The sequence below is a fragment of the Salvelinus alpinus genome, chromosome 33 (assembly GCF_045679555.1).
Source record: "Salvelinus alpinus chromosome 33, SLU_Salpinus.1, whole genome shotgun sequence".
NCBI lineage: Eukaryota > Metazoa > Chordata > Actinopteri > Salmoniformes > Salmonidae > Salvelinus > Salvelinus alpinus.
Window position 1 is genome coordinate 6,856,795 of NC_092118.1, and position 23,706 is coordinate 6,880,500.

The 23,706-nt window shown below is 42.2% G+C and overlaps 1 protein-coding gene across 6 annotated transcripts in view; it reads right to left on the reverse strand.

Annotated features, from left to right (window-relative positions):
- The window catches only part of LOC139563205 (activating molecule in BECN1-regulated autophagy protein 1A-like), a 95,153-nt gene that overhangs the window by 10,823 nt on the left and 60,624 nt on the right, over positions 1-23,706 (reverse strand). For all 6 annotated transcript variants that reach the window (XR_011672505.1, XM_071381549.1, XM_071381553.1 and 3 more), the window contains 4 exons: positions 23,371-23,525; positions 14,129-14,268; positions 2,249-2,359; positions 1,739-1,914 (listed from right to left, as the gene is read on the reverse strand). Coding sequence is in view for 5 of the 6 variants with exons in the window: in XM_071381549.1 (XP_071237650.1) it covers positions 1,739-1,914; positions 2,249-2,359; positions 14,129-14,268; positions 23,371-23,525 (582 nt within the window). In the remaining variant the exon portion in view is untranslated. The remainder of the gene's footprint in view (positions 1-1,738; positions 1,915-2,248; positions 2,360-14,128; positions 14,269-23,370; positions 23,526-23,706) is intronic.

Here is a 23,706-nt window from a genome sequence, read left to right on the forward strand (position 1 = left end):
TATCGCATATTATGACTTACCTGTTAAGACATTACATAGTTGAACAGCTCAGTATTATGAAAACGATATTCAGTGCCTTCGGAAAGTATTCAGACCACTTGACTTTTTCCACGTTTTGTTAGATTCCAGCCTTATTCTAAAATTGATTAAATCGTTTTTCCCCCTCATCAATCTACACACAATACCCCATAATGAAAAAGCAAAAACAAGTTGAGATATTTTGCAAATTTATTTAAAATAAAAAACGGAAATATCACATTTACATAAGTATTCAGACCCTTTACTTAATACTTTGTTGAAGCACCTTTGGCAGCGATTACAGCCTCGAGTCTTCTTGGGTATGACGCTACAAGCTTGGCACATCTGTATTTGGGGAGTTACTCCCATTCTTCTCTGCAGATCCTCTCAAGCTCTGTCAGGTTGGATGGGGAGCGTCACTGCAAAGCTATTTTCAAGTCTCTCCAGAGATGTCCGATCGGGTTCAAGTCCGGGCTCTGGCTCGGCCACTCAAGAACATTCAGAGACTTGTACCGAAGCCACTCCTGCATTGTCTTGGCTGTGTGCTTAGGGTAGTTGACCTGTTGGAAGGTGAACCTTCGCCCCCGTCTGAGGTCCTGAGCGCTCTGGAGCAGGTTTTCATCAAGGATCTCTCTGTACTTTGCTCCGTTCATCTTTGCCTCCATCCCGACTAGTCTCCCTGTCCCTGCCGCTGAAAAATATCCACATAGCATGATTCTGCCACCACCATGCTTCACAGTAGGGATGGTGCCAGGTTTCCTCCAGATGTGACGCTTGGCATTCATGCCAAAGGTCTTTCCTCAGACCAGAGAATTTTGTTTCTCATGGTCTTAGTCTTTAGGTGCCTTTTGGCAAACTCCAAGCGGGCTGTCATGTGCCTTTTCCTGAGGAGTGGCTTCCGTCTGGCCACTCTACCATTAAGACCTGATTAGTGGAGTGCTGCAGAGATGGTTGTCCTTCTGGAAGGTTCTCCCATCTCCAAAGAGGAACTTGGGAGCTCTGTCAGAGTGACCATCGGGATCTCGGTCACCTCCCTGACCAAGGCCCTTCTCTCCTGATTGCTCAGTTTGGCCGGGCGGCCAGCTCTAGGAAGAGTCTTGGTGGTTCCAAACTTCTTCCATTTAAGAATAATGGAGTCGGGGACCTTCAATGCTGCAGATTTTTTTTGGTACCCTTCCCCAGATCTGTGCCTCGACACAACCCTGTCTCTGAGCTCTACGGACAATTCCTTCGACCTCATGGCTTGGTTTTTGCTCTGACATACACTGTCAACTGTGGGACCTTATACAGACAGGTGTGTGCCTTTCCAAATCCAATCAATTGAATTTACCACAGGTGGACTCCAATCAAGATGTAGAAACATCTCAAGGATAATCAATGGAAACAGGGAGCACCTGAACTAAATTTCGAGTCTCATAGCAAAGGGTCTGAATACTTTTGTAAATAAGGTGTTTGTTTTTTCTTTTTATAAATTAGCAAAACATTTGAAAAACCTGTTTTCACTGTCATTATGGGGTGTTGTGTGTAGATTGCTGAGGATTTGTATTATTATTATTATTATTTTTTTAATATCAATTTTAGAATAAGTCTATAACGTAGCAAAATGTGGAAAAAGTCAAGGGTCTGAATACTTTCCAAAGTCATTGTAGATCTAGTAGACAGGGTAAATGTTGGAGGGACTGGGGGAGAGGGACATGGGTATAGATATAGGTAGACGTACTGTCTGTTGCTTCGGAGGCCCGGAATGTGTGTGTCTGTGTTTCGGCATTCTGAAGCTGTGGGACGAGTGTCTGTGTGCCTTGTGATGTCGCAACGGGGGTAGGGTGACGGGGCTGGAGACCGATGGCGTTCATAAGTCCCATGTCCCTTTCAGACCTCAAGGGGGCCCTGCTGCTCCTGCAAAACACAGCCACATGGTCAACGCTGATAAAGGCCATATGGATGTAAGTGTGTGTATGACACTTGAGTGTTGGCATTGCATTTTGTTGAAAAACAACTTACTGTTGTGAGCAAAAGGGGAGAGTCCAATGTCAACACAAAGAACTAGTGCTCCCTTTACTTTGACAGACGTGTAAGCACAGTTCAGAGAATTCCTGCTAGACAGAAGACTTACATATCTCATTGAAGAAAAAAACTCGACTTGCACATCCCCCTTCTCTGAAAGCCACATATACCTAGCTATTGTTCTCACACACACCATCCTCAAAGGCCAACCCCTGCCAAATCTCACCCTGGCCGCTCTCCGTCGCGGCTCCCACCGGTACCACCGCCTCGATTGTTGTTGACAGCAAATACGGGCTCACTGTGCTCAGCGGGGCTATCTCCGTCTGACTGGGCATCTCTGGAGGGCAGAGACGACGGAGAGAGAGAGAGAGAGATATAAAGAAAAGGAACGAGAGAGGGATATTGTACAATGAGTCAGTACTATCATGTCGTCATTAATGTTCTATAATTTGGTCATATTTGTATGTTAAATCAGAGAACTAAAAATGGTCAGTTCCAATGTTCCACTTGTCATGTCAGACCTACACAGCACGATATGCTAAAGCTTTCAATAAGTTACAGTATTTCAAGCAAAAAAAGGATGTATTGTACATCATAAAACCAAATGTTTTGCTAGACAGAATGAGCAGTCCATACATTACCAACAAGCAGATCCCTCACAATGGTCCCCAGCATTAAGATGAAACATCTTTAGTGCCGCTTCATTGCATCATAGCTCAAAATGACACAACGTTGACTGAGGCAGGTTGTCAGACCTGGATGCATCCACAACTGATTTCATCGGATAAAAATCAATTCAGGGCAAGCACTCCAGCTATCTTCCGTGTAGAGTATAAATACAACGTACATCATTTTACCTCGCAGTGAAACAGTCGAGATGGCTTTCATAATACCGGACTGGTCTGAGAATCTCACCAATAATTGTCTGTTCCATTGGTGTTAAACCATAAAATGACATTTAAAACATTCCTGTCCAGTAGGATTGGATTAAATCTTTAAACAGAGACAGATGGGCACTGGAGTTCACCTAGAGGCAGCCTCGGTATTTTAATGCGGCAAAATTATCCATAATTATTTCTTAAGTGGAGGCGGCAGGTAGCGTAGTGGTTAGAGCGTTGGGCCAGTAACCAAAAGGTTGCTAGATTGAATCCCCGAGCTGACAAGTTAAAAATCTGTCGTTCTGCCCCTGAACAAGGCAGCTAACCCAGTCACTGTAAATAAGAATTTGTTCTTAACTGACTTTACTAGTTAAAAAAAATTTAAATATTTTTTTTAAATTAAAAAGTGTTTTTTAAGCGCATTGTTTTAATCAACATTTCGTTTTTTTGATAGCTTATCAAGTATAGAACATGTGAATTTTTCGCTTTTTAAATCATCAACGTTAAATTAGTTAACATATTTGGCTACTTCGCCAACCTCTCCAATCAACTAGCAAATTGTTTTGGATTCAAATACCAGCCGAGCTAGATCCTCATCTCCTGGACCAAAGGCTGGATGAAAAGACTCGGCAGCCAACTTCATGAAATGGCAGCCAACTTCATTTACTACACAGAAGGATTCCTCAGAAGTTTTGAACAGATTAAAACAACCCTGAGTAAGGACCTTAAGAACAGTCTCTCGATTCGGGCTCCTACGGAAAACATGGTGAGGACGACGAGGCGGTAGGAGACTAATTAACAAACCAAAGTCTACTGTATGCACTAACGATGAGAGTACCGAAGTTAGGTGATCACGGGCCTGGCCATTTCTGCAGGCTGACCCTCAGGCAAATTACGTCACCCACTCCAAGCCAATACAGTCCATACAGAGAGCAGTGAACCAACCAAAATGTAATGAACGTTTTTCCACCAATGCCTTCACACGTCGTGCACTCTACAATCTTCAAGCCTTAACAAGTCTCCTCTTTTGTATGAGTTTATCTCAGAGAATGATTTTGACCTGATCTGCCTCACTGAAAAATGGCACAAAGAGGGGGACTTTTAGCATCTAGATGCGGCAGCTCCGCCTGGATATAAATACATTGAAAAGGCGGTGGAGCGCCCCCCCCCCCTCCGGACAAGCACAGTTTTTTTTTTATTCCTGAGTTTTTTGAACTATTAACCTCTGTATGCTCCACCCTCTCCAACATTGTCATTTTGGGAGACTTTAACATCCATGTTGACTCACCCAAGTGCTCTACGGCTGCTGACTTCCTTAACATGCTGGACTGCCTAAACCATGTGCAACATGTAAATGTTCCCCACCCACAATCGTCGACACACAATACATTATCACTGGAGATGTCCCTGCCTCTAACTTGGATGTCCTCGAACTTGGTGTATCTGACCACAAGCCTGTGACATGGTCTGACTGCTCCCATTCCGCTCCACCGCCCAAAGGGGGCCTTTCAATTCTGCCACCTAAGGAAACTTAACCCATCCCTCTTCCTGGAACATATCTAGCCCACCTTTGAGTCTGACTGCAGTGAGCTGGCCCTCCGACGACATGGCCAACCTGTATAACAGCACTATGGGTAATACCCTGAACATCACTGCTCCCGAAAAAACACGAAAGTAACCATCCAACACTCTTCAACCCAGTTCACTGATGAACCGCACAGAATGAAGACTCATGGCCGTAAGCTTGAGAGGCGTTGGAGAAAGGACGGCTTCACTGTCCATCTACTGGCCTACAAAGACCACCAAGCAAAGAAGCTATTCTGCTGCCTTAAAAGCAGCACGATCAGCCTTCTACTCCACCATGATCGACAACAACAAAGCTAACCCCAGAATCCTCTTTCTCAGCCATCAACCACCTTCTCAAGCCTGCAAACTCATCTGAGCAGTGCAATTGGAACTTTTAAAGCGAGCCTTAAAACACGTTTCTACTGACTGTCTTTCTTATAGTCCTAACCTGGGAAGTCCTTTTAGCACCTAGCCTAATACTGCTATTTCCTGCCTTGATTCTAAATGTATGATGTTTTTATTGTATATATATTTTGCCTATGTAGAGATATGAGACGACACAGTAGGTGACTAGTTAAAAAAAAAAAAAATGTAAATTCAAAGCGCTATAAAAATGAAATGTTTTATTATTATTACTACTATAAACACAAATGAAAGAAATTATCCAGTTCTTCTGTATACTTTTTATGCAGTACTGAAAGTAGTGCTGACGAGCTAAAAGTGGTCCCGAAAATTGCATACAGCGTCACATACAGTGGGGAGAACAAGTATTTGATACACTGCCGATTTGGCAGGTTTTCCTACTTACAAAGCATTTAGAGGTCTGTAATTTTTATCATAGGTACACTTCAACTGTGAGAGACGGAATCTAAAACAAAAATCCAGAAAATCACATTGTATGATTTTTAAGTAATTAATTTGCATTTTATTGCATGACATAAGTATTTGATACATCAGAAAAGCAGAACTTAATATTTGGTACAGAAACCTTTGTTTGCAATTACAGAGATCATACGTTTCCTGTAGTTCTTGACCAGGTTTGCACACACTGCAGCAGGGATGTTGGCCCACTCCTCCATACAGACCTTCTCCAGATCCTTCAGGTTTCGGGGCTGTCGCTGGGCAATACGGACTTTCAGCTCCCTCCAAAGATGTTCTATTGGGTTCAGGTCTGGAGACTGGCTAGGCCACTCCAGGACCTTGAGATGCTTCTTACGGAGCCACTCCTTAGTTGCCCTGGCTGTGTGTTTCGGGTGGTTGTCATGCTGGAAGACCCAGCCACGACCCATCTTCAATGCTCTTACTGAGGGAAGGAGGTTGTTGGCCAAGATCTTGCGATACATGGCCCCATCCATCCTCCCCTCAATACGGTGCAGTCGTCCTGTCCCCTTTGCAGAAAAGCATCCCCAAAGAATGATGTTTCCACCTCCATGCGTCACGGTTGGGATGGTGTTCTTGGGGTTGTACTCATCCTTCTTCTTCCTCCAAACACGGCGAGTGGAGTTTAGACCAAAAAGCTCTATTTTTGTCTCATCAGACCACATGACCTTCTCCCATTCCTCCTCTGGGTCATCCAGATGGTCATTGGCAAACTTCAGACGGGCCTGGACATGCGCTGGCTTGAGCAGGGGGACCTTGCGTGCGCTGCAGGATTTTAATCCATGACGGCGTAGTGTGTTACTAATGGTTTTCTTTGAGACTGTGGTCCCAGCTCTCTTCAGGTCATTGACCAGGTCCTGCTGTGTAGTTCTGGGCTGATCCCTTACCTTCCTCATGATCATTGATGCCCCATGAGGTGAGATCTTGCATGGAGCTCCAGACCGAGGGTGATTGACCACCATCTTGAACTTCTTCCATTTTCTAATAATTGCGCCAACAGTTGTTGCCTTCTTACCAAGCTGCTTGCCTATTGTCCTGTAGCCCATCCCAGCCTTGTGCAGGTCTACAATTTTATCCCTGATGTCCTTACACAGCTCTCTGGTCTTGGCCATTGTGGAGAGGTTGGAGTCTGTTTGATTGAGTGTGTGGACAGGTGTCTTTTATACAGGTAACGAGTTCAAACAGGTGCAGTTAATACAGGTAATGAGTGGAGAACAGCAGGGCTTCTTAAAGAAAAACTAACAGGTCTGTGAGAGCCGGAATTCTTACTGGTTGGTAGGTGATCAAATACTTATGTCATGCAATAAAATGCAAATTAATTACTTAAAAATCATACAATGTGATTTTCAGAATTTTTCTTTTTGATTCTGTCTCTCACAGTTGAAGTGTACCTATGATAAAAATTACAGACCTCTACATGCTTTGTAAGTAGGAAAACCTGCAAAATCAGCAGTGTATCAAATACTTGTTCTCCCCACTGTATGTGCAGATATCTGCACCACGTCATTGCTCTCTCTTGCTCTGCTGTGTGCGAATCTTGCTAGCTGCCACTCAAATGGCAAGGGGCTAAAGCTCATTGGCTATAACTTTAATTGCTAGGGGGCTGGGCCACGTGGGGGAAATTTAGGGGAAAAGGGCGCAGCACAGCTTCCAGAAAAACAGTCGCTTTCAAAGAAATTGGGATTTTATAGCTACTTTAGCTAAAACAGTAATTCTGCTCATAGATTATGCATGTATGAACTCAACATTCAGCCCTAAATGGGAGGTTAACTTCTTGCAACTATAGGGGGTGCTGTTCCGCATGAGCATTTTTTGGTCTCCAAATTAAACTGCCTCGTGCTCAATTCTTGATCGTACAATATGCATATTATTGTTATTATTGGATAGAAAACACTTTCTAGTTTCTATAGCCGTTGGAATTTTGTCTCTGAGTGGTACAGAACTACTTCTACAGCACTTTTCCTGACAGGGAGTCAGATTTCAGAAATTTTTACCCCTGATCTGGGGTCGGTTTTAAGGTGCCAGTAGATGCTATGGAGAAACCGACACTGCCTACGTCTTCCTCTGGGTGTCAGTACGTCATCACGCTTTGAATGGAGTCGATTGCACAATCAGAGCCACTATAAAACAAGAAGACGTGGAAGTACAGTCTTTTCCCTTCGCGCGTTTTACGCAAGATGAACATCGGACTTGCCTCTTTCCAAATGGTTGTTTAGACAGTGATATTTCTCCGGTCATGTTTTTAGTCGTTATAGTTGTTAAAAACATCATAATGTAGTTAATTTGAACCGTTTTATAGCAATTTATATCCGTTTAGTGCGATTTTGAGGAATTTCTTTGTCGTGCACTTTGAAGCTTTGGTCACGTTTCGGGGTCTCGGTCGATGTTAGTGGACATTTCGAAGGACAGAGAACATCTATCGACCAAAAGAAGATTAGACCCAAGAAAGGATACATTGCCCAAGAATCTGATGGAAAATCACCTCATAGTAAGAAATATTTAATATGATAAATCGTTGTTCTGTCGAAATATTTTAAACGCATAATCCGCCATTTTGTTTGTTATCGCTTCACTTGGCGAACCCTGTATTGCACAGTAAGGATAATTATAGAAATGTAAATCAGCGGTTGCATTAAGAACTAATTTGTCTTTCGATTCCTGTCAACCCTGTATTTTTTAGTCAAGTATATGATTAGCTTTCGATTAAACTAGATCACTCTGAAAGATGACGTCCGACATTTTGAGGCTTGATTTCATACTATTTTCATTGTGTAACCACGGTTTTGTATGGCTAAATATGCACATTTTCGAACAAACTGTATATGTATGTTGTAAAATGATGTTACAGGAGTGTCATCGGAAGAATTCTGAGAAGGTTAGTGAAAAAATTAATATATTTTGGCGATGATTACGTTATAGCTCTCTTTGGCCTGAATCGATGCTCTGGTAACGTTTGCACATGTGGTATGCTAACTTATCGATTTATTGTGTTTTCGCTGTAAAACGCTTAGAAAATCTGAAATATTGTCTGGAATCACAAGATCTGGGTCTTTCCATTGCTATGCTTTGTCTATTCTTATGAAATGTTTTATGATGAGTAAATTCGTCATACACGTTGCTCTCTATAGTAATTCTAGTCGTGTTGTGATGGTCGGTGCAATTGTAAACTGTGATTTCTACCTGAAATATGCACTTTTTTCTAACAAAACCTATCCTATACCATAAATATGTTATCAGACTGTCATCTGATGAGGTTTTTTATTGGTTATTGGCTATCAATATCTTAGTTTAGCCGAATTGGTGATAGCTACTGGTGGAGAGAAAAAATGGTGGACAAAGAAATTGTGTATTTTGCTAACGTGTTTAGCTAATAGATTTACATATTTTGTCTTCCCTGTAAAACATTTTAAAAATCTGAAATGGTGGCTTTATTCACAAGATCTGTATCTTTCATCTGGTGTCTTGGACTTGTGATTTAATGATATTTAGATGCTACTATCTACTTGTGAAGCTATGCTAGCTATGCTAATCAGTGTGTGGGGGGGTGGGGGGTGATCCCGGACCCGGGGTAGAGGCTCATGAAAGGTTAAAAAAATACTTATTAGTCGCCATAGTTCCAGAGCATGTCTTTAAGTCACACCCAAATAGTATTGTGGCCTGAGTGTTGGGAAAATGCAAGCCCTCCATAAAGCCTGGTTACATTGAATAGCTAGAGATAGTCAAGCCGTTAGTTTCTGCGAAGACCGCACCATTCAAATGCATCTATCAGCTGTTTCTTATTAGACAGATTAATAAACTGCATCTTATTAGAAGGATCACATCTTCACTACAAGTCCCCTGTATGAATCAGAAACAAAATGTATGAGACCGACAAGTGTTTTCCTTTAACTTAAGTGATAATATTGCGGACAAGATTTTGTACCAGTGAGTGTATTGTTTGATGTCTTATTAGAACGATGTCTTATTAGAAGGATTAATAAACTGCATCTTATTAGAATAATTAATCAACTGCATCTTATTAGAAGGATTAATAAACTGCATCTTATTAGAAGGATTAATAAATGGCATCTTATTCAAATAATTAATAAACTGCATCTTATTAGTTGGAAACGAGCAAAATAATTTTCCATGTTCCATTAATCCCCAGCTGCATCTTATTAGAAGGATTAATAAACTGCATCTTAGATGGATTAATAAGATGCATCTTATTAGAAGGAAACGAGAAAAATAAGTTTCCATGTTCCATTATTCCCCAGCTGCATTTTATTAGAAGGATTAATAAACTGCATTTTATTAGAAGGAAACGAGCAAAATAAGTTTCCATGTTCCATTATTCCCCAGCTGCATTTTATTAGAAGGATTAATAAACTGCATCTTATTAGAAGGATTAATAAACTGCATTTTATTAGAAGGAAACGAGCAAAATAAATTTCCATTAATCCCCAGCTGCATCTTATTAGAAGGAAACGAGCAAAATAAGTTTCCATGTTCCATGAATCCCAAACTGCATCTTATTAGAAGGATTAATAAACTGCATCTCATTAGAAGGAAACGAGCAAAATAAGTTTCCATGTTCCGTTAATCCCCAGCTGCATCTTATTAGAAGGATAGGAGCTAAATAAGTTTCCATGTTCCATTAATCCCAAACTGCATTTTATTAGAAGGATTAATGAACTGCATTTTATTAGAAGGAAATGAGCAAAATAAGTTTCCATGTTCCATTAATCCCCAGCTGCATCTTATTAGAAGGATTAATAAACTGCATTTTATTAGAAGGAAACGAGCAAAATAAGTTTCCATGTTCCATTATTCCCCAGCTGCATTTTATTAGAAGGATTAATAAACTGCATCTTATTAGAAGGATTAATAAACTGCATTTTATTAGAAGGAAACGAGCAAAATAAATTTCCATTAATCCCCAGCTGCATCTTATTAGAAGGAAACGAGCAAAATAAGTTTCCATGTTCCATTAATCCCAAACTGCATCTTATTAGAAGGATTAATAAACTGCATCTCATTAGAAGGAAACGAGCAAGATAAGTTTCCATGTTCCGTTAATCCCCAGCTGCATCTTATTAGAAGGATACGAGCTAAATAAGTTTCCATGTTCCATTAATCCCAAACTGCATTTTATTAGAAGGATTAATGAACTGCATTTTATTAGAAGGAAACGAGCAAAATAAGTTTCCATGTTCCGTTAATCCCCAGCTGCATTTTATTAGAAGGATACGAGCTAAATAAGTTTCCATGTTCTATTAATCCCAAACTGCATTTTATTAGAAGGATTAATGAACTGCATTTTATTAGAAGGAAATGAGCAAAATAAGTTTCCATGTTCCATTAATCCCCAGTATCAGTGGACAAGCAGCAGAGTCAGCAAATCAGCAGCCTGTGAGAGACACTGATAAATCATGTACACTTAACGACCCTTCCGCTACAACCGTTAATTAAAATAAGTATGATACAGGGAAATGAAATACTTGATAAGAAACTGAGCAATGGCTCTTTTTGGGGTAGTTACCATGGATCTAGGAAAACTGCTGGCAGGTATCAAATTGGGAAGATATAGCACAAAAGTGGATATCTTATATGGACTGTTCTTCTTTCTCATGCCGGGAGGTAGATAAACAGTATGTGTATATTTCCAAATACCATATTCTGGTGTGTAAACAGTGCAGTTGATGGACTGGTGTGCTGAAAGAAAAAAATGGATGAGAGAGAGAGAGGGAGAAAGAGGGGATATTCTATTCACTCCCTCAGGCAAAAATAATATATCTGAGAGACAAATTGAGTGCATGACACTTAAAATCGCTGGAACGGCAGCCCCTGACATGCTACTGCTTTCAAACCTGTCAAATTGTCTGCTTTACAACAAGCACACCAGGCAGTCGAAGAGACCTGCCCAAATCCCCAAAGGAGGAAGACAATCTATGTCTTCTCTCATTTGCATGAAACCCTGGGGGGGGGGGGGGGGTATATATCTTAAGATATAACATTGAGCTCTGCAAATATTATCAGAATGATTCAACATTAGACACATGCATATGTTATGCATAAGTTATTTTGACATATGCTTGGACAGGCCCAACTCAAACCTGTGTCTGAACCAGTAATTGGATATGGGCACTGTTTGCTTATTCATAATTGTCTTGGATATTATGTAGCAGATGAGGTTCATTAGCAAGTACAGTACGACGTCCAGCTGTAGTGAGTGCAGTTTTGCTAGAATCTCCTTTAACACACTTAGAACAAGACTAAGAACTGGAATAGAGAACGTTTGGACAGAGATGTTTGGGTTTACAACGAGCCAGAGCTGAAGCCTCAACTGTTTTGCCAATGGTCCTAAAATGCCTCCATAAAAGGGATAATGAGAGCTCTTCCTCAGGGCTCCTTTACCCAGCAGTCTCTGGGTGACTGGCCTGTTCTCCTCCAGCTGTTCCAAACTCCGGCGGGCACAGAACCGCGCCACCCCATGACAGTTAGAGGCATTTATGGGATATCAGTGTGTGATGATGATGATGATGATACACATTAAGTACTATAGAGAGAAGGTGCTGGATATCATGAGTGTGCATCTGGTTTACAAGTCCCTACAATTTCTGCTTCAAATGTAAGGAAGCCACTGTGTAAAGTGAGAAGCAGGAGTGGGATAATCAATTTGAGGATAGATTTCCTTAGGTACCTGTACATGTGAAACCCCGGGTTCCAGCCGGATAACTAATCAAAGTCTGCATTTAACCTGATGTAGACCCTGTACTAACTAGCAAGGAATTACTTCCTGTACCATTAGAGTATTTGGCCTGTGAAAAGCTTACATTTTAGACCTCCAGCACACTAGCTGTGAATCTGAAAGGAAGTTGAAGTATACAATCCAAGTGAAAGCTGCCAAGAACAGAATACATGGTGGGAGTAGAGTCAAACTTTCAGGAGATAGATAAAGAAATCATATCGACAGTATTAGGACCAAGAGGGGGACAGTTATTATTTTATGAGACTATTTCCCAAACAAGGCCACTCTCTCTCTCTGTCCTGATCTCATTTCAGTTTCATCAGCAACAACACGTCCCTGCTCCGAAACAAAGCCGCTTACAGCACAGCATGCTTGATAAAATAAATTAAAAAGTCTAATTGCATTATTCTATATAATAAAACAGAAAGGCTACACCAGGCATGCAAAATTGAATTATGGGGCTGAAAAAAAAATCAATCCCACAACAACCACCTACATCTGCCAGCGAAATTGGGCTGTAAATACAAAGTGCTACCCAAATCCCCCAAAACTCTTTATTCTCCTCTTGAAATGATCCCTGCTCAACAGTGTACTAGGAGATGAGCCACTGATTGAAACAACTGTTTCTACCATTAGTAAACACACAGGGATAATAATAATTGGTCCTCCGAGTGGCGCAGCGGTCTAAGGCACTGCATCTCAGTGCTAGAGGCGTCACTACAGATACCTTGGTTCGTATCCAGGCTGTGTCACAACTGGTTCCAATAGGGCGGCGCACAATTGGCCCTGCGTTGTCTGGGTTTGGCCGGTGTAGGCCGTCATTGTAAATGAGAATTTGTTATTAACTGACTTGCCTAGTTAAATAAAGGTTAAATAAAATAAATAAAAAATAGGCTTTCCCCAATAGGGACGTGGAGTCTATGCTGCAGTGGTGTACTGTACAGTATGTGTGCCTGTGAGTGAAGGTAGTATGTCCAAGGGGAGGACTGTGTGTGTTCTTCCTCTTGTGATGTTTGTTTGGTTATTATGCACCTGTGGTGCTCTGCGTGTCGGAATGCTGTTACTGAATTTTACAGATCACAATTAGGGCTTCACGATATAGATGCGGTTGTAGGTCTCTCTTGCATGTACAGTGATTTTCTGGGTAAGATTATGGTTGGATCATTAAAATGGCTGACATAAATTAGAGACAATTTTGCTGTTGATGAATTGCAATGTCTTTAGGGATGTTTTAGATATAATTCCCCAAATTTCCTCTCCAAAATCACATAACATTTGTCTAGACTTAACTATTGCTGTTAGTAAACTTTTGGTTTGTTAGTAAGGTTTGTCATTTCTATGTGTAGAAAATACTATTTGGTCATAATGCACATTTTACCGATGTTGGATGATATCTAAGCTATATTTTTTTGTTCTTCGAAGTAACAAAGCAGGCCCGGGGGGCTAGGGAGAACAAATCATTCTTCCACTAACACCAAACAATTTATTTCAGACAGCCAGACAGAACGGAGAAAAACATAACTGAGAAACTTCATGAAGAGTGAGTGAGAACAAGCTCCTCTGACTTGACTTAGCTGATGACAGCTGGCTGAATAAGTCAGTGGGCGCTCCATCGATCCAACTCTCCCTGCCCTGCCTGCCTGCCGTGGGTGGGTGGGTGGGAGCTGCTGCCTGCCTTCCCGAATGCCAAAGGCTTTAAAGCCATGAGCACTGGGACTCTCGGGCCATTACGTAACCACACAAACGAGGGGATTCTTGTCCTCAGCAGCAGAAACATATATTTATCTAAAGCAGGGATAGAAAACACACTAATTGGCTATTCGTTTTTTCACTGTTTCCATACAAATGTAAAACAAATAGATGGCATGTAGAGAAATGTGCTATGGGAGAAATCTAGCCACAGGCCACTCCTGATGTAAACATACTGTGGTAGTGAGAGAAGAGGTAGTGAGGACAAACTTAGTTCTCTAAGCCAGGGGCAGGTTGCACTGTGCGAGAGGGAAAGCAAGAAAGAGAGAAACAGAGGTATATAGAGTGCGTAGTGCAGACTTACACAGGTCTGCAGATGACTAGGTCTCCCTTGTTGGTACCGTAGGCAAGACCCAGGCCAGGTTCTGGGAGCCAGCGGGCCGAGTTGATGCTGACGTGTCTCCGCTGATCAGCGGCCATGGGGTACACCACATCAAACATTCTCTGGAGGGAATGGGGACATATGGAAATAAATCAATTACAGCCACAGCAAAGAGTACCACTATTGTCCCAATATGATACAACCCCAACATCTTAAAAAATTAAATAAAAAAATAGTCATTTTATTGCATTAGCGCTGTCTTCTAATGAGCTTAATCTTTCACATTAGATTAGCATGTTATCGCATATTAATTCATTTCATGTTAATATATTGGTTATCAATTAACCCGATGATTCAGAACCTGAGACATAATCCGTTACTAGTGTGGGAATAGCAGAACAATACTAGAACTTTAGTCTGTATGCTGAAGTGCTGATTAGTGTTGTTGAGTCTGCCTTGTCAGAACGCCGCTCCTTAGCGGTTGGCTGTTCCCTCAAGTGAATCAAGTTCAGGAGAGACGTTGTTGGAGTGCTCATTTAAGAGCAGTCACCTTGACTTGTCACGCTACTTCTCAATATGACTAGCCAAACCTGCTGCTATGACAACCATATCAGGTGACAGACACGGGTACTACTTCCTGCCTCTGCGTTGCCTATCTCTTACCCTGTGAAGCGAGGATGAATGACCACATACAGTGGGGAGAACAAGTATTTGATACACTGATGATTTTGCAGGTTTTCCTACTTACAAAGCATGTAGAGGTCTGTAATTTTTATCATAGGTACACTTCAACTGTGAGAGACGGAATCTAAAACAAAAATCCAGAAAATCACATTGTATGATTTTTAAGTAATTAATTTGCATTTTATTGCATGACATAAGTATTTGATCACCTACCAATCAGTAAGAATTCCGGCTCTCACAGACCTGTTAGTTTTTCTTTAAGAAGCCCTCCTGTTCTCCACTCATTACCTGTATTAACTGCACCTGTTTGAACTCGTTACCTGTATAAAAGACACCTGTCCACACACTCAATCAAACAGACTCCAACCTCTCCACAATGGCCAAGACCAGAGAGCTGTGTAAGGACATCAGGGATAAAATTGTAGACCTGCACAAGGCTGGGATGGGCTACAGGACAATAGGCAAGCAGCTTGGTGAGAAGGCAACAACTGTTGGCGCAATTATTAGAAAATGGAAGAAGTTCAAGATGACGGTCAATCACCCTCGGTCTGGGGCTCCATGCAAGATCTCACCTCGTGGGGCATCAATGATCATGAGGAAGGTGAGGGATCAGCCCAGAACTACACGGCAGGACCTGGTCAATGACCTGAAGAGACCTGGGACCACAGTCTCAAAGAAAACCATTAGTAACACACTACGCCGTCATGGATTAAAATCATGCAGCGCACGCAAGGTCCCCCTGCTCAAGCCAGCGCATGTCCAGGCCCGTCTGAAGTTTGCCAATGACCATCTGGATGATCCAGAGGAGGAATGGGAGAAGGTCATGTGGTCTTATGAGACAAAAATAGAGCCTTTTGGTCTAAACTCCACTCGCCGTGTTTGGAGGAAGAAGAAGGATGAGTACAACCCCAAGAACACCATCCCAACCGTGAAGCATGGAGGTGGAAACATCATTCTTTGGGGATGCTTTTCTGCAAAGGGGACAGGACGACTGCACCGTATTGAGGGGAGGATGGATGGGGCCATGTATCGCGAGATCTTGGCCAACAACCTCCTTCCCTCAGTAAGAGCATTGAAGATGGGTCGTGGCTGGGTCTTCCAGCATGACAACGACCCGAAACACACAGCCAGGGCAACTAAGGAGTGGCTCCGTAAGAAGCATCTCAAGGTCCTGGAGTGGCTTAGCCAGTCTCCAGACCTGAACCCAATAGAAAATCTTTGGAGGGAGCTGAAAGTCCGCATTGCCCAGCGACAGCCCTGAAACCTGAAGGATCTGGAGAAGGTCTGTATGGAGGAGTGGGCCAAAATCACTGCTGCAGTGTGTGCAAACCTGGTCAAGAACTACAGGAAACGTATGATCTCTGTAATTGCAAACAAAGGTTTCTGTACCAAATATTAAGTTCTGCTTTTCTGATGTATCAAATACTTATGTCATGCAATAAAATGCTAATTAATTACTTAAAAATCATACAATGTGATTTTCTGGATTTTTGTTTTAGATTCCGTCTCTCACAGTTGAAGTGTACCTATGATAAAAATGACAGACCTCTACATGCTTTGTAAGTAGGAAAACCTGCAAAATCGGCAGTGTGTCAAATACTTGTTCTCCCCACTGTATACCTGTCTGTCTACATCTGCATACATTTTACACCACTCAGACAAAAGGGAGAAATAACAAAGGAGAGGGGGAAAAAGCTGTTTCATTCATCTCCAAACGTAGGAGGAAGACAGAATAATTGGGGATCTGCTTAAGAGCTCAGAGAGCCTCGTTGGACTGTCTACGCTGCCATAACTTGGGCGGTGTGTCAGTTGTACTAGCAGGGAATGCAAAATGTTCAACGTACAAATTCAGAACACATCTAACACGGTCCCCTTTTGCTATGATATGTAAGAGTCATAATTTCAATTTTGAACAAAAAACAACAAGTTACATACACTACCATTCAAAAGTTTGGGGTCACTTAGAAATGTCTTTATTTTTTGTCCATTAAAATCAGATCAAATTGATCAGACATACAGTGTAGACATTGTTAATGTTGTAAATGACAATTGTAGCTTGACCAGTCTCAACGTCAACAGGGGAGAGTCAACTCCGCGATGCTGGCCTTCTAGGCAGAGTTGCAAAGAAAAAGCCATATCTCAGACTGGCCAATAAAAATTAAATATTAAGATGGGCAAAAGAACACAGACACTGGACAGAGGAACTATATAAAAAAACAGGTCGCTAGGTGTAGGCAAGACCATAAGCAAATAGGTCAACTGGGATATGACTAAAGAGATAACCAGGGTGATTTTTCCACAAATAGACAGGTATTTTCCTTTCCATGGTAGCAAGATCTTATCTATATTTGCTAACTTTCTATTAAAATTCATTGGAGTGAGATAATTTCTTTCTTTCTGCATATGAATACAGAGTATGTCCACATCACCATCAGACTATTTTATTGGTAAACTACACGGTAATGTAAACGTTGTATGTATTTGTGATCCAACACATAATATAGTACACTTATCATAATTTGGTTTTAATCCAGAGAGGATAGCAAAAGTATCTAGATCCTCTATGAGGCTGTAGAGGGATCCAAATTGTGGATTTAAAAGAAAACATGAATCATCAGCGTACTATGACACCTTTGTTTTTAAGACCTGGATTTCTAATCCCTTAATATTATTGTTGGATCTGATTTTAATAACTAACATTTCAATGACAATAATAAATAGATATGCCGATAGTGGACAACCTTGTTTTACTCCTCTAGATAGTTTAAAACTTTGAGAAGTAGCCATTATTTACTATTTTACACAAAGGGCTACTATACATGATTATAACCCATTTAATAAAAGATTCTCCAAAATTAAAATATTCCAGGCATTTATAAACTCAGCAAAAAAAATAAACGTCCTCTCACTGTCAACTGCGTTTATTTTCAGCAAACTTAACGTGTAAATATTTGTATGAACATAACAAGATTCAACAACTGAGACAAACTGAACAAGTTCCACAGACATGTGACTAACAGAAATTGAATAATTTGTCACTGAACAAAGGGGGGGGAGGGTCAAAATCAAAAGTAACAGTTAGTATCTGGTGTGGCCACCAGCTGCATTAAGTACTGCAGTGCATCTCCTCCTCATGGACTGCACCAGATTTGCCAGTTCTTGCTGTGAGATGTTACCCCACTCTTCCACCAAGGCACCTGCCAGTTCCCGGACATTTCTGGGGGGAATGGTCCTAGCCCTCACCCTCCGATCCAACAGGTCCCAGACGTGCTTAATGGGATTGAGATCCGGGCTCTTCGCTGGCCATGGCAGAACACTGACATTCCGGTCTTGCAGAAAATCACGCACAGAACGAGCAGTATGGCTGGTGGCATTGTCATGTCAGGATGAGCCTGCAGGAAGGGTACTACATGAGGGAGGAGGATGTCTTCCCTGTAACGCACAGCGTTGAGATTGCCTGCAATGACAACATGCTCAGTCCGATGATGCTGTGACACACCGCCCCAGACCATGACGGACCCTCCACCTCCCAATCGATCCCGCTCCAGAGTACAGGCCTCGGTGTAACGCTCATTCCTTCGATGATAAACGCGAATCCGACCATCACCCCTGGTGAGACAAAACCGCGACTCGTCAGTGAAGAGCACTTTTTGCCAGTCCTGTCTGGTCCAGCGACGGTGGGTTTGTGCCCATAGGAAACGTTGTTGCCGGTGATGTCTGGTGAGGACCTGCCTTACAACAGGCCTACAAGCTCTCAGTCCAGCCTCTCTCAGCCTATTGCAGACAGTCTGAGCACTGATGGAGGGATTGTGCGTTCCTGGTGTAACTCGGGCAGTTGTTGCAATCCTGTACCTGTCCCGCAGGTGTGATGTTCGGATGTACCGATCCTGTGCCGGTATTGTTACACGTGTCCACCACTGCGAGTACGATCAGCTGTCCGTCCTGTCTCCCTGTAGCGCTGTCTTAAGCCTCTCACAGTACGGACATTGCAATTTATTGCCCTGGCCACATCTGCAATCCTCATGCTTCCTTGCAGCATGCCTAAGGCACGTTCACGCAGATGAGCAGGGACCCTGGGCATATTTCTTTTGGTGTTTTTCAGAGTCAGTAGAAAGACCTCTTTAGGGTCCTAAGTTTTCATAACTGTGACCTTAATTGCCTACCGTCTATAAGCTGTTAGTATCTTAACGACCGTTCCACAGGTGCATGTTCATTAATTGTTTATGGTTCATTGAACAAGTATGGGAAACAGTGTTAAAACCCTTTACAATGAAGATCTGTGAAGTTATTTGGATTTTTACGAATTATCTTTGAAAGACAGGGTCCTGAAAAAGGGATGTTTCTTTTTTTGTTGAGTTCATATAAACTCCAGTTGTACTTTATCAAAGTCGGCTATGAACACCAGGCCTGGTTTCCCAGATTTTTCATTGTGTTCTATTGTTTCAAGTATTTGTCTTATATTACCTCCAATGTATTGTCCATGTAAAAAAAAATGAGGATGAATAATATCCGAGAATACCTTTGAAATTCTATGCCCTAAGCATTTTGCAAGAATTGTAAAAGGCCTCCAATGTTTTTTATGGACTGGATCTTTATACACTGCTCAAAAAAATAAAGGGAACACTTAAACAACACAATGTAACTCCAAGTCAATCACACTTCTGTGAAATCAAACTGTCCACTTAGGAAGCAACACTGATTGACAATAAATTTCACATGCTGTTGTGTAAATGGAATAGACAACAGGTGGAAATTATAGGCAATTAGCAAGACACCCCCAATAAAGGAGTGGTTCTGCAGGTGGTGACCACAGACCACTTCTCAGTTCCTATGCTTCCTGGCTGATGTTTTGGTCACTTTTGAATGCTGGCGGTGCTTTCACTCTAGTGGTAGCATGAGACGGAGTTTACAACCCACACAAGTGGCTCAGGTAGTGCAGCTCATCCAGGATGGCACATCAATGCGAGCTGTGGCAAGAAGGTTTGCTGTGTCTGTCAGCGTAGTGTCCAGAGCATGGAGGCGCTACCAGGAGACAGGCCAGTACATCAGGAGACGTGGAGGAGGCCGTAGGAGGGCAACAACCCAGCAGCAGGACCACTACCTCCGCCTTTGTGCAAGAAGGAGCAGAAGGAGCACTGCCAGAGCCCTGCAAAATGACCTCCAGCAGGCCACAAATGTGCATGTGTCTGCTCAAACGGTCAGAAACAGACTCCATGAGGGTGGTATGAGGGCCCGACGTCCACAGGTGGGGGTTGTGCTTACAGCCCAACACCGTGCAGGACGTTTGGCATTTGCCAGAGAACACCAAGATTGGCAAATTCGCCACTGGCGCCCTGTGCTCTTCACAGATGAAAGCAGGTTCACACTGAGCACATGTGACAGACGTGACAGTCTGGAGACGCCGTGGAGAACGTTCTGCTGCCTGCAACATCCTCCAGCATGACCGGTTTGGCGGTGGGTCAGTCATGGTGTGGGGTGGCATTTCTTTGGGGGGCCGCACAGCCCTCCATGGGCTCGCCAGAGGTAGCCTGACTGCCATTAGTTACCGAGATGAGATCCTCAGACCCCTTGTGAGACCATATGCTGGTGCAGTTGGCCCTGGGTTCCTCCTAATGCAAGACAATGCTAGACCTCATGTGGCTGGAGTGTGTCAGCAGTTCCTGCAAGAGGAAGGCATTGATGCTATGGACTGGCCCGCCCGTTCCCCAGACCTGAATCCAATTGAGCACATCTGGGACATCATGTCTCGCTCCATCCACCAACGCCACGTTGCACCACAGACTGTCCAGGAGTTGGCGGATGCTTTAGTCCAGGTCTGGGAGGAGATCCCTCAGGAGACCATCCGCCACCTCATCAGGAGCATGCCCAGGCGTTGTAGGAAGGTCATACAGGCACGTGGAGGCCACACACACTACTGAGCCTCATTTTGACTTGTTTTAAGGACATTACATCAAAGTTGGATCAGCCTGTAGTGTGGTTTTCCACTTTAATTTTGAGTGTGACTCCAAATCCAGACCTCCATGGGTTGATAAATTTGATTTCCATTGATAATGTTTGTGTGATTTTGTTGTCAGCACATTCAACTATGTAAAGAAAAAAGTATTTAATAAGAATAGTTCATTCATTCAGATCTAGGATGTGTTATTTTAGTGTTCCCTTTATTTTTTTGAGCAGTGTATTTACCACTTGGATCCTGTTTCAGTAGTAATGAAATCTGACCTTGTTGAGTGTCTGATAATCTACCATGTATATAGGAGTGGTTAAAACATGCTAATAACGGTCCTCTGAGTATATCAAAAAAGTTATGTATACTTCCACTGGTATGCCATCCAGCCCTGGAGTTTTCCCAGCCTTAAAGGCTTTAACTGCGTCAAGAAGTTCCTCCTCTGTAATTTGGCCTTCACATGAGTCTTTCTGTACAGCTGTTAATTTTACATTATTAATATAAAAAACATCCATACAATTAGCTTTGGTTAATGGAGATGGAGGAGACAAATGAAAACATATGCTTAAAGTACTTTACTTCCGCTTGGTGCATTTTCCCATATTCCATCCAGTTTGCTTTATTTTTAATAATATATTACACTTGATCTTGAATAAGTTCCTCTATTTCTTTTTGTTTTTCCTCTAACTTATTCTGACCCTCTAGGGTACAGTTTTTATTGCTATCTATCTGTACTGTTAGTCCTTCCATTTCCTTTGTTAATATGGACTCTTGACCTAAATTGCTTTTGTTTTAGAGATGAGTACTGAATTGCATGGCCTCTAAAGGCACATTTAAAAGTGTCCCATACAATAAGTGGATCTTATGTCGGAAATAGTCCGTTATAAATTCTTCTGTCCTAGTTAAAAACAAGTTATCATCCAATAGGCTTCAATTAAATTTCCAATATCCTCTCCCACATGTAAATTATGTAAGAGTAACATAAATGCCAATCATGTGATGATCCGAGCCAAGTTATTAACGCGAGACAAAACGCTTTGAGAAAAACACCTCTTAGTTCACTTCAAATCAGAGATGGGCTTTGATGCGCCGTGTGGCAGCTTTAAAAACAAAAAAACTATATTCACAATTTGTTCAATTAGATTTGGCTAATTATGGCTCTCTTCAGACCATGTAACTGTTCAGTTAGAAAACTTATTTCACAACAATTTCACCACTGGCAATGTGAGAAGTTTAGAGTTAGAATAGTTACTGGTGCCGCACCCCCCCACCCCCAAAGTTAAAATGTCATCTCAATTATCATATAGCCTAGTTGCCAGGGCTACATGGCATCTTCAAAAATTGGGAGGGACGGAGAACAGTCTCACAAACAGCAAGAGGCAGAGACAGAAAGACAACATCAAAGTGGCACCCTAGTGTTGTTTTTCCTGCTTTCATCAAGGCCTCTGAGGGCTGACTCTGGTGTGACCATGGGACACCGGGCTGTGTTCTGGGTCACTGGGATGTCACAGATGGATCCCTGGTTCCAAGCCCTGCATCATAAACACTTTACCCCTCATCCTTCATACACTACCTACCACAACCCCTGTTACATTCTGATACATGTACAGCCAAAACAGAGTCACATATTGAGCCTCCAAACACAGAAAACTTTCAAAGACTCTTCATTACTATTTAAGTGTGGCACATTGTGCGATTGTGTACACGGTGTGGTACATTCTCTAAATGGTCACCTGGATTATAAAAAAAATGGTTGCCTCAACAAAAAAAACATGTTTCACAGTTTGTAACTGTGTTATGTGTGTAACACATCAAGACTGTAACAGCAGACACGTTCCTCTGAAAGAGGAAAGGGAACACACTGTATGTAGTGTGATCAGCCAAAGGGCCACGAGAGATCAAGGGGTCGATTAAAGACTAAATGAGATGTGCATAACCATGATTCTACTTGGGGTCTAGCCACAGAAGTTTCTCAATTACACTAGCTCACTTTGCACTGCTGGAATGTAAAAGGCTAGAGCCAGCACCTGGAGGCATGTGAAAATTCTCTGATTGTAAGCCCATTTTCTACCCCCATCTTGTTGGAAATAAAGATATTTGGTACCTTCAGAATCCAGTTGAAGTAGAGTCAATGCAGGCTTTACCAGCACTGGTTTGATTGTTTGGGGTTGCTAATCTGGCTGGCCATTGTGAGAGGGCTGGAGCTGGGAGGGTATTATTCAGCTACTGTGCTGTACTGAATTGTAATGTCTGTCTGACGTTCCTCCTCAGTTGGTTAGAGATAATGGGGGGGAAATCTATTGTTCATCCCCCCCAAATGATGGAGTTAAAGTAGCTATTTATAAAGAGTCATACTCTTTGCCAGCCAGAAGAAGCTCATCATTTACAATGTTCTTTACCTCCAGATTTGTGAGGTTTCATTTGGTTACTGTCACCCTGAAGATGCTTACAGATGATTTGGGTCTAGGTTCTTGCTGGCATTTTCAAGTTCAATGCAAATCAACCTGAATCAAGATGCATTGATGAAAGTGCAAATAAATGGCATAATACCTTGTTGTTCCTGAAATTCCAAGGGGTTAACGTTGGCCAAACTCACCCTCATGGAAGTCTCTCCACCATGGGGCTGCTGCAGGCGTAACACTTGCGCTACCATGTGGTCTGTGTTGTGATGGAGCAGGATCCTACGAGAGGCCAAGCCCACCATCACGTAGTGGCCCATTGGGGACAGGCTGACAGAAATGGCATTAGGACCTAGACAAAGAAGAGATGGTTAGGCTACTTTCTGTTGAGCATGGATGGGTTTGGCATATAAACTTAAAGCAAATATTGAACACCTTTTGTCATTGTTTTACTTGAGGGCCTAAAAGCAGTATTTACATTCTGACTGAAACACTCCATACTGTAAATTGCTTTATATATAATTGGGATTGCA